Source organism: Cololabis saira, chromosome 9 (genome assembly GCF_033807715.1).
Source record: "Cololabis saira isolate AMF1-May2022 chromosome 9, fColSai1.1, whole genome shotgun sequence".
In the NCBI taxonomy this organism is placed as follows: domain Eukaryota; kingdom Metazoa; phylum Chordata; class Actinopteri; order Beloniformes; family Belonidae; genus Cololabis; species Cololabis saira.
Window position 1 is genome coordinate 15254251 of NC_084595.1, and position 13547 is coordinate 15267797.

A 13547-nucleotide genomic window follows, 5' to 3' on the forward strand; every position below is an offset into this window, starting at 1 on the left:
AGTCTCACGCTGGAACCCGCTGAAACTCAGCAGACGGCAGCACGCCCACTTCGCCGACACACACAAAGAGCCGTCACTCAGGCGAGCGGGGTGTGCGGTCTGACACACAAGATGGAGGGCGCTTATGCAACGCGCAGTTCATTACGAAGGTGTAATTGGATGTCTGTTTGGGTCGGGTGGAGGATGCTCTCGGCAGCGGCAATATCAAAGCTGACACTCATCAGAGCTCGCCAGAATAACAGCAAGATGATTCTGGGAGGAAACAAGACTCGGAGAACAAAACATCCCTGATATCCACTTATTTTACATATGAAAACATTTCAGTGAAAATGTACATTTGCAGACAAACGAAGAACAGTGAATGCACCGGACAAGTGTCACCTAAACACGGCTGTTAACTGCAGACAGAAAGGGAAACATACATTTATTTCACATTAACTCCCTTCTGAGGGAGAGAAAACATGAACTCCAGACAGATGCAGATGCAGCGGTTTTCTTCACAGATAGAAAATGTACACAAAAATCGGTCCGTACGCCATGTAAACATCCGTTTCCGAGGCCTTCAGTTTATGACGGCAGAGGAATGACCTGTATTTGCAGCTCAGATGTCCAGTTTCAGTGGTCAACAGTAAACAAAGAGTAAGCGTTTAGGCAGAAGGAAATGACAGAGAATATGATGCTGTGTTTTATACAACTGTTAAACGTGTAGTGTTGGTTACAGAGCAGAGTTCGTGGTTTACTTCCTCTCCAATTTCAGAGTTGTTTTCGACTTCCACAATATAGGTCACCCGAGTTTTGCAGGATATCGTAACTCAACTCCACAAACACAGTCTCATGAACCCACAGAGAAAAAGGATTGGTAGCTGGTTGTTATTTTCCCTTCTTTCACACGATCAAAGTTATTTCGACAAGAATAAATCCCACACCGAAGTTCACATCAGAATATTCTTGGAGAACGAGAAGAATCTCTCGCTGTAAACACACACTCGACTTTTTATTTTCTTCCTTTTGATGAAGATTTTGTGCAGGAACATTCACCGTGGTCCGTAAAAGAGACCCCGGAGTTGGTGCCGGTCCAGGCGGAGCCGGTTTCTGTGTTGTAGGGGTGTGTTGTTCCAGCGAGCGGAGAACCTGGACTGCTTGAAGGGAAGGAACCACGGACGTGCTCTGCAGCAGCAGGGGGGGGGGGGTTGTTTAAAGCTCCTCAAAGTAGGCCACCCTGGACTTGGTGCTCTGGAGGGTCAGCTGTTTGAGAAGTGACGACAAAGATGCAAAAAGGTTTATGCAGATGGAAGGAGAGAAAAAACCTGAAAGGTGGAAAAGTTTGGTGGGAGCAAAGACGACCGGTATGGAAGGAAGGAAGGAAGGAAGGAAGGAAGGAAGGAAGGAAGGAAGGAAGGAAGGAAGGAAGGAAGGAAGGAAGGAAGGAAGGAAGGAAGGAAGGAAGGAAGGAAGGAAGGAAGGAAGGAAGGAAGGAAGGAAGGAAGGAAGGAAATGAGAAAAGAGGAAGGAGAGAGCAGGAGGAAAGAAGGAAGGAAGGGAAGAAAGGAAGGAAGAAAGGAAGGAAGGAAGGAAGGAAGGAAGGAAGGAAGGAAGGAAGGAAGGAAGGAAGGAAGGAAGGAAGGAAGGAAGGAAGGAAGGAAGGAAGGAAGGAAGGAAGGGAAGAAGGAAGGAAGGAAGGAAGGAAGGGAAGAAGGAAGGGAAAAAATAAGGAAGGAAGGAAGGAAGGAAGGAAGGAAGGAAGGAAGGAAGGAAGGAAGGAAGGAAGGAAGGAAGGAAGGAAGGAATGAGCCAGAAAGAAAGAAAGAAAGAAAGAAAGAAAGAAAGAAAGAAAGAAAGAAAGAAAGAAAGAAAGAAAGAAAGAAAGAAAGAAAGAAAGAAAGAAAGAAAGATAAATTCCCGTCTATGACGTTTTTGTGTAACAAACATGGCGGATCTGAGAGCGAGATAGATTTATAGTTGAAAAGGTGGAGTTGAATTGGTTATCGGGATAAATGCCAGAAATTATCGTGATACATTTTTTAGTCCATACCGCCCATCCCTACCGGGGACTGAAATCATCACCTGCCTGATGTGGAGTCTGTAATCCCGGTGGATGAAGTGTGAGCCACTAATCTACCGGAGAGCCTGATGTATACGCAGGACCAGGAGCAGCGAGCAGCGCCTGGACGGTCCGCTGCGCTGCAGAACCAGTCAGGACACCAGAACCAGGCTGTAATAATGTCCCGGCTGTCAACACTCCATGGATGTTGTGTGAGTGCGTACGTCACCTGAAGCTGAGTTTCTCTTCATGTCGTACTGAAGAGCCGGCTGCGTCACAGGCGTTTGTCGTGGTGAGTCTGAATTTAGCAGAGTTCCACTGTTCAGACGTCTTAAACTGCAATGATTAATGGATCAAACGCTGTCGTTATCTGGGTCGTGCCGAGGATCCGCTGACGTCGACTGTCATTCCAAACGAACCATCGTGCTGCCAGACTTTACCCACTATTTTTTTCTTTTTTCTAGTGTTTATATGTGTGTGTGTGTGTAAAAATGACTCGTGCAGACCTTGATGACAAGCTGACGATGAGCCATTAATCTGAATCAGGTGTGTGGAGGGAGACAGGCGGTTCCCCATCACCAGTTCATCAGCTTATCTTTATCTCAGCGATATCTCCCATCTCTCTGGGACTTCCAACCCATCCATCCATACATACATACAAAATAACAAACATAAAATCCATTTTAGATTTCATGTATGGAAGAGTGCGTTTGAGGCAGCTCGAATCATGTTTGCAAGATTCAATTTAAGGCGACGTTTTCTCATAAAAATCCCTAAACACCCCCCAACTCCTAAACATGTCACAGGTCCTAAGAGCAGACCGATTTAAAAAACTATTTGGATCCAATTGAGTCTTGCAAATTAGTCAATTAAGACAAAACTGACTCCGAAGAGTTTAAAAACCAGTAAAATCATATAAATATGACTGATTTGTTCTCAAAATATCAAAAACCCGCAGCAAGTGATCGCAATCAGAGAATGACTGAAAAATACACCCCTGAACTTAATCTACTTGCAGCAAACTTGTTGCTCCATCTTTTTATTGATCTTAATTTCCATAAGATGGAAGTGAAACTGCCTGGATCGGCGTTCAGAGGTGGATAAAGGGAGAACTTTGAACCTCTCTCCAGCTCTGCTGGGGGGGCGGACTGACGGAGATCAAAGCCGGTCGGAGAAAGAGCTGTTAATTGCTTTTCTGTCCAGGTCTGAATGAGCCGGTGGATTAATTTGCTTCCATTAACCCTTCCGGCACAGCGAACCACCGACTCATCCGGGACAACACAAGAGATTACCACCATTGGCTCGGGAAACTTTTCCCTCCCTGCAACTTCAACAAGGGAATTAAAGCGGCTGCAGAAGTACACGTTAGCCTGGGATGGAGGAGGACTGTTTGGGAAATGCTGATGGTTTCTGGGAAATGTGGATGAAGGACTAAAGCAAATCCAAGCAGGCGAGGTGTGAAAAAGCGAATATTTACTGATTTATTTATTTATTTTTATCCTCTTTATTTATTCCATTTTCTAATCCGATGACCTGATTAAAAGTAATAGAGTTAGATTGTGGTTTGATTTGAAGAGTTTAAACTTTTCTCTTTTTTTCCCTACAGGTTTTTTTTTTTTTTTCAATATTTACTGATCACCTTGTGTTGCCCCGGGTCACTGAATTACGCTTTTGTGGCAGTGAGTTTGTGTATTTCTGACTCTCTTGTTCCCCACACAGAAATAAATCTTTATTCAGTGTCTGGATATTTCAGAAGTTGACGCCACAACGTAACAAGCCACTTGAGTGGACTGAGAAGATGCTCGAGGTTTTCACGCTCAGGATAGACGGACGTATACTTTATCCGGATCCATATATCTGGTCCTCAGGAGTCACTGCAGCTCCCGCGTTGCGATGTAGTTGTTGGGAGGGAGCTCTCCTGATGGGGCCGGCACTAATAGACCAGGAAATGTGCCCAGGGAGAGGTGTAAAGAGCACTGGGCCATGCAGAGAGGACGTCCATTAATCATCCGGAGGGGAGAAGAAGTGTGGGTGCAGAGAACTTCAGCCACGGTTGCAGCCCCTCCGGATGCTTTTGTGCTGTGTTCAAGGCTCGCCCCTGCTCCTTGTTGTCCCCACGACCTCCCCTTTAACTTCACAAAGCCTCCTCGGCACATGACTCAGCCTCCCTCAAGCTCGTCAACCTCTGAACACTCAGCTTTCCGTAAACGTCTCGCCTCACGTCTCTGCTGACATCTGGTTCTATATTTTAGCCTCATTTTAGATGTCTCAAGTGTTTGGCTCCGATCATCATGGATGGAAATGCATGAGGATGCTGGAGCCAACACATCTACCACCTGTGAGAAGAGTTTTCTTTATTCGTCCTAATATCTTGTTTAGCGGGACAGAAGTTCCCTCGCGCTCTTGCCGTGTTTGCTGAGGTCTGAGTCTGAGTTAAGGTCACGGTTTTTCACCGTTTTGGTATTTAAGTTCCTGTTTTATTTTGAAACCCTGTGTCCTTGTGTTTAAGTTTTGTCATGACTTCCCTTGTTCCCATCCGCCCTGATTGTTTGCACCTGTGTCTCGTCAAGCCTCCTGTGTGTAGGCAGGTTCAGGGTCTGAGGCCTCATTTATAAAAGAGTGTGTAGGATTCATACTAAAAGTACACGTAAACTCAAAAGCCGAAAATGGCGTGCGCACAAAAAAATCCGGATTTATAAAACCGTGTGCACACACACTTGCACGCAATGATCTCTTTACATAAATCACAGCCCAGAAGGTTGCCCACGTGAATTCGCCTCATACCCCACCCTCTACACGCCCACTTTCTACCATAAATGGGCAATGCAAACTACATGATGATTTATTTGCATATAAATGAGCCAGCTGAGCATGCGCAGCAGCTTCCTGCAGTCTGTTCCTGCTGTGCGTCAGGATGAATGAGACGTGTCGAGCCACCGTGCCACTAAATTTCACGGCGACTGAGATCGAGATGTTGTGGATGAGGTGGAGGCCAGGAAAACTACATTAATTGGTGGTCAACGCCAGCAAACGACAAAAGGCTGATTCATGGTTCCGCGTTACACCAACGCAGAGCCTGAACCATAATTTAGGCTTTACACGCGCGCGTAAAGGTTTCACGCACGCGTAAAACTCATTATATATATCAAAAAAATTTGAGTCCCTTTAGGGGCTCCGTAGAGTGGCCCGGCACTCATTTGTTCTTTCCTCAGTCACTCTACGGTTGGAAGCGGTGGGTGACGAGGAGGTTCCCGGCCCGGTCCTGCACCGCGGCTGCAGCAGCAGCAGCACCAGAGTGTCCTGACTGACGCTGTGCTTCAAACACAGAGGGACACGATCAGCGCTATTATATTATAAGTCTGATATGTGATGACATTAAAAGTAGCCTATGACATGAATCTGGCTTCATTTCACCACCTCACCGCCTGCGTTGCCAGTTCCCCATATCTTCAAAATGTTAGTGCGCGAGGGTCAGGGTTGGCGTGAAGATACACACATTTTTCGGCTAGTTTTTTTTTTTTAATCCCAACCTTTGCGTAGAAGGTGGCGTGCGCATCTTTCTAGCCCTGTTTTGTGTGCAAGCAAGCTTTATAAATGAGGCCCCTGGTCTGTCCCTCGCTGCCTGCTGGTCCGTCCGGTTTCCACCCTCCCACTGTCATGTCAGGTGTTAAATAAGTTAAATAAATCACCTTTTTTGGAACTCCATCCTTCCCGGTTGTCATGGTTTTCAGACTTTACCTCTGAGAGGTTCTTTGTCATTTCCAGATGTCCAGTTCTTAAGACACTGTATCCCCGGTGCAGTGACAGTATACACACTGTGGCCTGGTTTAATTACACTACTTTAGGGTTAAAAATAGTAGTCACTTAGTCACCCTGGGTTTTCCATCCCTCCCTCCTGCAGCGCCCTGCACCCCGCTCCTTTCCCGCTCTAACAAGATGAACGCCGGCAGTCTCCGGTTCAATTAAGCCAACACTTTTAACGTGGCTCCGTCTCCTCTTCTGGGCCAGGGGAGCCCCCATCAATCCCAAAGACTAATGATCAAACAAAAATCAATTAGTGCTCCCTTAACAAGTGCGTTTTACAGAGCAAAAGCAGAAGGGAGGAGATTTTTGGGAACGTAGCCGCCGTTATGCGTAGAACTTCTTTTTTTGTAATTAGAGAGATACTGGACACAGAAGATAAAGCAGCCTATTATGGCGCATCATCAGGGAAGAGTGGAAATAAACTCTTGTTTCAATTATAATGAAGCCTCTGACGAATCAATTATGAAAAAATCTAGTGACTTTTGGTGTTATTTTAAATTATTGCTCGTAACGGCTCGTACGTGACGGTGGTGTACTGTCAAAGCGAGCAGAAACAAAAGGTTTCCCTCTCATTTGGTTTGTGAGCTTTTAATCTTTTATTACATTTGAGGAATCTCTCTGAACTCTGAAGTCAAAGTAGAAGATGAACGGACGCTTGCTGCCATCCCTCAAGCGAGCTCCGCCGAGGAAAACCTCAAGAGGGGACAAGTGGAGATGCTTGCTGTGATGATTTGAGTCAGTACCTGTCTGTGATGTAACAGATTAATCCTGGGGGGGTGTTCAAGACAGTCTATGTAACAATACCACGTGTGACCACATGGGGGCAGCACATTTACGGGCAGCTATGGAACCAGAGAGGGTTGTCCTTTAATCCAGGGGTGGGCCGTGTCCCGCTTACCTGCTCAACACACCTGACTCCAATTAAACATCCTCATCAATACTCATCAAGGTCTATTGTGCTGAAAATTAAATTTTTTTAATTCTTGGCATTAACTTTCTAATGTCAAGATTACCTGAGGTTTTTTTTGGGTGGGGTGCGGTGGGAAGGAAATATGGTATGATATGCAGCATGTCTCATGTTATAAAGTCGTTTAAAGTTCCAGTATATTATATTATAGTATTCAAAATGGTTTACCGGCAGCAACCACTCAGCTGAAGATACAGCAGTGCCCTCCCCTTACGAGACGACGCAGAACTTCCTGCTCAAACAGTAACGTGTTTTTTTGTTTTTGTGCAAGCTCGTACATTTGTTCCCCCAACTGAACATCACACCTTCCTTGGTTGAAAAAATTACTATCGAAAAGAAGATAATGATCTGTGTCCTTATGGGAGGAGATTATGAGCTGTTTTAACGGCTCAAAATCCAGTTTGGGCTGGTTTTTTCTGGACTTTAATTTTCCTGTACCCCTCACTTTAAAATAAATAGCTTAGTAAATAAACTTTGTTCTCTGAAAAAAAGGAAATTGACAAAACTTGTGTTGTAGTTAGGACTGCTAGGTAGTAGTTGTATTATTTCTATATATATTCATCCACTTACGTATGTTTTTCCTTTTATTTTTAGAAGAATTGGGGTTGCAAATACGTGGACTCGGGTATACGAGTATGTAAACTTGTTTTGTACTGGGGAATGCTGAAAACATCATCTTATAGTGAACGCTCATAACCCCGTGGAGGTGCACGTGCGCCGGTAGCTACTGTACCTTCTTGAAGTTGCTGTGCTTGCTGGTCCCCTGCTCCGTGTTGTGGTTGTGAATGATGTCCAGCGGGGTCTCCCTCTCCTTCAGCTTCAGACTTTCGATCTCCGTCTTCAACTCGTTCAGCTGCTCCTGCAAGTGTTTGCTCTTCTCCATGTACTCGACTCTACAACCAGAACACACATCGTTCCAGTGGTCCACAGATATCCCGTAAAAATGAATCATTTGACAGATTGAAGCAGACCCGAGCAAATGCAGATACACGCACACACATGCAGAGCCGGATTAAATAAATGGACTACACTAGGCAGACTGTGATATTTGGGCCCCCCTCCATCGATATTATTTATGAATTGAAATCTTAAACTTACCAAAGTTACTAATAAAAGTTCATTCACATTTTACATAGCATAGTCATATTCAAGTTGGTTCTTTGTATTCCAAAATAAGTCATGTGTTGTATATTAAACAGTCTATCAGACTATTTTTTGATTTTTATTATTTATACGTTATTACACCGCTCTATTAAATGCTATTAAATTATCCTTATCTTATCGATTGCGAGTATCATTGTTAAGGTATTAGTACCAGTAAATCACCAATAGGTGTCAGCATTGCTATGTAAACAGAGTAAAATAAGATAAATGTTTTAAGTTATTGCATTTTGCAGAAAATCTTAATTAAATGTGTTGATTAAATTGAATAGTTAAATAAGAAGTCAAATCTACAAAGACCAATAAAATTTGCAGTAAGACAAAGTGTGCTGTAGTATGTATGTCTGTATGTGTATATGTATGTATGTGTATGCGTATCATGTATGCGTATATATATGTATGCATACTAAATATAGTAATAATGCGCATATATATGCCTTAGGTTTTTACCGGCATGGTATCAACCATTAATATGTGTGCAGACCAAAAACATTTTTTTTTTTTTTTTTTTTTTTTTCCCCCTCTGTCTTGGCCCCTCCCCTGTCAATCGGCCCCTAGGCACATGCCTAGTTTGCCTTTGCGTTAATCCGGCTCTGCACACATGTCCATATGAACGTTGTCTGCTTATAATACTGTTGTTATCAGCCACTTATAAAACGACTGAAGGGCTTTTTTAACTGAACATTTGAAATGATGCAGAGATCTGCCTTGTGTTGTTTCATCCGCCTTTGTGTGCAATATCTGTGTGGTTACAAGTGCAGATGAAACGCCGCGGGTACCCCCGGAGGTCACGGGGGCAGTATTGAGTCAATTGCTAAGACGTCTTTAATTGCTGAAAATCAAGTTTGTTGTTAATTTCGTACTGAACGTTGGTGCAGTGCCGTGTTCTCTGGAACACGTCCCAGTTTTTGGTTACTCAGGTTTTGTCTATGTCCCTCAGACAGAGGGGTTGTTACAGCGGAGCTACGTACCCTGCACACAGATTTGGTGCATGTTCTACGCCGACACAAGAGCCTGACGCAATCGGGAACTGAACCACCAGCCACCAGGCCAGCAGCCATACTCGCCTAACATGAATTAAAACAATCTCGTCCACAGCTGTTTGTCAATGTCAGGTTTTGGACTCTTTACTGCCCCCTGGTGGATACGTTATGTAACAACCACACAAAAGCAACTCACGGAGGTATGTGGAGTAGTGATGGAGAATAAAAAACCGAAACAAAACAAACGGACAGATGTATGAGCATTTGAAAATGTATGTCTATACACGCATAGAAATGCAAACGCAACGGCAGATGTAATGTAACATCTCAGAACCAAAACCTGTGACGAGTCTAAAACAAATGCCAAATCAATGTTGCATCACTCTACAGCAGGGAGGAGGGACATGGCCGAGATCTAGAGAAGAAAATTGAGAAAGATCTCAGAAACGGTTGAGAAAAATCTCTTTGTTGGGGATTTTGAGTTCTTGGTTTCACATTCAGGGTTTTGGTTCTCAGATTTTGAGTTTTGATTCCATTTGACGCTGAATTGACGACATACGCAACAGCAGGTAACACTACGCCATGAGCTACGCTGCGGCCTCACACCTCTCCACAAATGTTACTGCATACCAGGTCAATGTGGGCTGCAGTCCACTCGGTAGCTGTAGTTCTTCTTTAGATATATTGCTGCAATGTCAATATAAATGACTGTTTCTCAACATTTACTCATTGAAAATAAAATAAGATCCCCTTTGTTTGCCAACGGCTGCATCTACACATCTGAAAGGAAGTAGCTCAACGCTGCAGACGAGAACCAACACCTCCCCCTAGTGTTCGGTGGTGTAACTATGGAGGGACAAGCGACATCGGAAAGGCATAAATACCAACAACGTGCTATCTGGAACCAAAAGATCCTGCTTAATCATGCATGGTATCCTTCTCTAGATGCCCTTTTTTCTGCCTGTAACTGTTGACCCAAAGAGCTTCTGACACAACCTGCTTGAATGCCAGCAGCAACATCAGCGGCAGCGAATGCGTGAGGCCACAAGCTCCGCTGACCTCCTGAATCAAAATGTGCATATTTAAAATCCAGGTATTCCTCCTCATGCAGCACTGCATCAGTTTAAATGTTTCTCAAACACTTTCAGGTTTTGTGTAAAAAGGAATTCATCAGAATAAGTAAAATATGCAAGGCACACTGGCCAGAACACATGACGATGAGGCAGACTGGCGGAGCAACGCCGGCAACTCACTTCTCCTTCTCGATCTCCATGGAGAGGCGCTTCATGTCGGTGTCTTTAAAGTCGAAGCTGAGGTTCTCTCTGCTGAAATTCAGGTCTGCGGCCATGCTGCCAGACGGCAGTCCAGGGGGCTGAGAGGGAACAACAGATGTATGTGATGCTTGGGAGTAAAAAGGGAAGACACTGGATTCTATGAGGAGATGTAAATGAAGTGACAGTGAAAATAAATTCCCCCCGCTGTGTGACTAATAAAGGAATATCTTATCTTATCTTAAGGATTTAAAAAGAGAAAAAGGGCAATGAAACGACCCAGAATAAAATTACATGAAGACTTTGGAAGACCTGCGAAAGGACACAAAGGTGATGCAGAAAAGGGTTCAACGTGAGGAGGCAGGAAAAGACTCGCACAGACCACGAACGTGCATTTAAATGTTTGCAGATGTTGACATAACATTTGAAATGCATTGGCTTCATGCCGCCTCCGGCGTCGGCTGGATCAGAACTTAATGCAAAGTAGAAAAGCAAATCTGCTGCTCAGCATTTGAATCCAAAGGAGAGGATAGATATATAGAATATAAATATGGTCCCTCAGAGCTCATGAGTATATAGAGGTCCAGCAGGCTGTGTGTGTGTGTGCGTGTGCGTGTGTGTGTGTGTGTGTGTGTGTGTGTGTGTGTGTGTGTGTGTGTGTGTGTGTGTGTGTGTGTGTGTGTGTGCACGTGTGCAGGCAGATGCACGTGAAATGTGTGGGTTTCTAACATGTTGGAAGCTTGCGTGGGAGACCTTATGTGCTGCATGGTGTTACGTAAGTATCGCTGGCTTTTCGTGGACTATAATGGAACATGCAAGAGGACGTATGTAAGGATGCACATACTTTAACGGGAGTCGAGATAAACCTGCTAAAGTCACGCCATACTTTAATCCATCTGCAGCAGCAGCAGCAGCAGCAGCTCACTGCCCCGGCCAGAATGGGTCACAACACTTTTCTACGGAGCCTTACTTTGTGTTCGGTTTCTGAATTAACTGTACTTGAATGTTCTTCCTCGTTCAGTTCTGTGACTCACATGAAATATCAGGGACTCCCTCACATCTTTGTGAACTTCTACCCTCAGGGAGGCGTTTCAGGGCAATAAAAACAAAACCAACAGACTGAGAAACAGTTTTAACCCAAGAGCTGCTGTTGCCCTGAACGCCCCAAACTCCAGCAGACCCTGAGCTGCTGTTCACATCCCATCTATACTGGGCAATAAATGATCTGTTTCTTACATATCAGGTGCAACATCCAAGTATGTATATATGTGAACATTTGATGTTGTTTGCACTATTTTTTTCTCTGTTGTTTTGCACTGTTACGAGAGCTGCTGTATTTTTTTTTACATTTCCTTGTGTTTCTGATGGGACAATGACAACAAAATAATAATTCTGATTATTCTTATCATTTAAGAGCGACAAACGGTAGCGTTTTCAAGAACGGACGTCACAGCCAGTCCATCCCAAGGCCAGACTCCGCAACGCTCAGAGAAACCTGGAAAAACAACCACTGAGCTGCAGCTCAGGCTGCACATGCCTCCGTTATCACGTTAGTTACCCAAGTTCATGACAGCACAAGATAAAGCTCGCACAAGTACGGCTTGTTGGGAAGGGCTGGCAGGAGAAAACCACCTCTCTCAAACACCAACGAGGCAGAACAGATTAGACACTTTGAAAAGATTTCTTTAAGGGTGGACTTTGGACCGATGACCCCAAAGTAGAGCTAGATGGCTTTAAAGTCAGCAGGGGAGGAAACCCGCTCAGGATGGAGGTGGTGGTGTAACGGCTGGACCAATGCACCCTGAATTCACTTAGCCAACCATGAAATCCTCTGAGTATTTAAGTATTTAAGAGTGAAATGTGAGGCCTTCTGTCCAAAAGCTAAAGCTTTGTTCAGGTTGGGTCAGCAACGGGACGATGAGCTCAGCCACACCAGCCAATCAACCCCAAGCGATTGAAATATGGCTGAAACCATCCGAGTGAAGGTATCGACTCAAGTCCAGTCTTGCTGAAACGCTGTGACACGACGACAAGAAATCTGTGCGTAGATAGATGTTCTAGTCACAGAAGCAGCAACCCCAGTTCCCCCGTCAACATTATAATCTGAGAGCTTCACCGAGATAAGATCTAATAAAACACCGGCTGAAGTGGTGCAGACACTTGGAGCCTCCGGAGGGAAATGAAAGCGCCTGAAACACGTCTGTCCGAATCAAAGATGTAAAACCCGATCACAATTCTTTACTTCTTCCTCCTCCTTTTTCGAGCACGACACATTTGCTATTATAATCATTAATAATTATCGTCTACTTTGTTTGCGATGGTAGATTTATTATTTAGTGATTATCATTGTTCTTTTTATTTTATTGATTTATTGTTCTGCTGTTTTATTAATCTATGGCTAGTACGGAGGTGCTAACGCATGCTTTTATCTCTTGTCGTTTGGATTATTGTAACGCCCTGCTCTCTGCTCTCTTCCCAAAAAGAACATGTATAACCTACAACTATTACAGAATTCAGCCGCACGCGTGCTGACGAGGACCAGAGGGCGGGAGCACATTACACCTGTTTTAAAATCGCTGCATTGGCTCCCTGTGCAATCAGGATCGATTTTAAGGTTTTTTTACTAGTTTTTAGGTGTCTTCATTGTCTTGGGCCTTCTTATTTGTCTGCACTACTTTTACCCTATCGACCCTCGCGGACCCTGAGGACCCAGGGCATTAATACGTTTTATGTTTGTATTTGTTTTATGTAAAGCACTTTGTGCTGCATTCTATGCATGAAAGGTGCTTTATAAATGAAGTTTGATTTGATTTGATTTGATTATGTTTGTGTGCTTATGTTCGAAATAAGAGATATCAATAAATTAAAAAAACCAGCAGCTTCCGCAGCTGTCTCAGGTGATGGCGTTGTCGGAGGACCGCAAACAACACGGGGAAGGTGTGAGTCCAGGACCGGCTACAGTCGGTGTGCCCTCTTGGTTTCTGTTTACTTCTTGTAGCTGGTTTGTTCAGGTGTTATTATAACCGTGTTCTGGTTCTGTAAAGCTCTTCAGAGCAGGATGTACTTCCTCAGGAGGCTGAGACCGTTCAACATCTGAAATAAGCTCCCGGGGATGTTTCATCAGTCTGTGGTCGCCAGCGTCCTGTCCTACGCTGTGGTGTGCAGGGGAGGGAGCACTTCAAAGGCTGGAGGAGCTGATCAGGCGCGCCAGCTCCGTGGTGGGAACGAAGCTGGACCCTCTGGAGACAGTGGCAGAGAGGAGAACAGTGCACAAACTCCTGGCTATCTTGAACAATGCCAGCCAACACTGTCATCAGCAG

The 13547-nt window shown here is 44.5% G+C and overlaps 1 protein-coding gene across 1 annotated transcript in view; it reads right to left on the reverse strand.

Annotated features, from left to right (window-relative positions):
* Positions 1-290: 290 nt before the first annotated feature.
* The window catches only part of nf2a (NF2, moesin-ezrin-radixin like (MERLIN) tumor suppressor a), a 44781-nt gene continuing 31524 nt past the window's right edge, over positions 291-13547 (reverse strand). The window contains exons 14-16 of the mRNA XM_061730536.1: positions 10210-10328; positions 7546-7705; positions 291-1245 (exon numbers count right to left, since the gene is read on the reverse strand). Coding sequence (XP_061586520.1) covers positions 1195-1245; positions 7546-7705; positions 10210-10328 — 330 coding nt within the window. The 3' untranslated portion in view covers positions 291-1194. The remainder of the gene's footprint in view (positions 1246-7545; positions 7706-10209; positions 10329-13547) is intronic.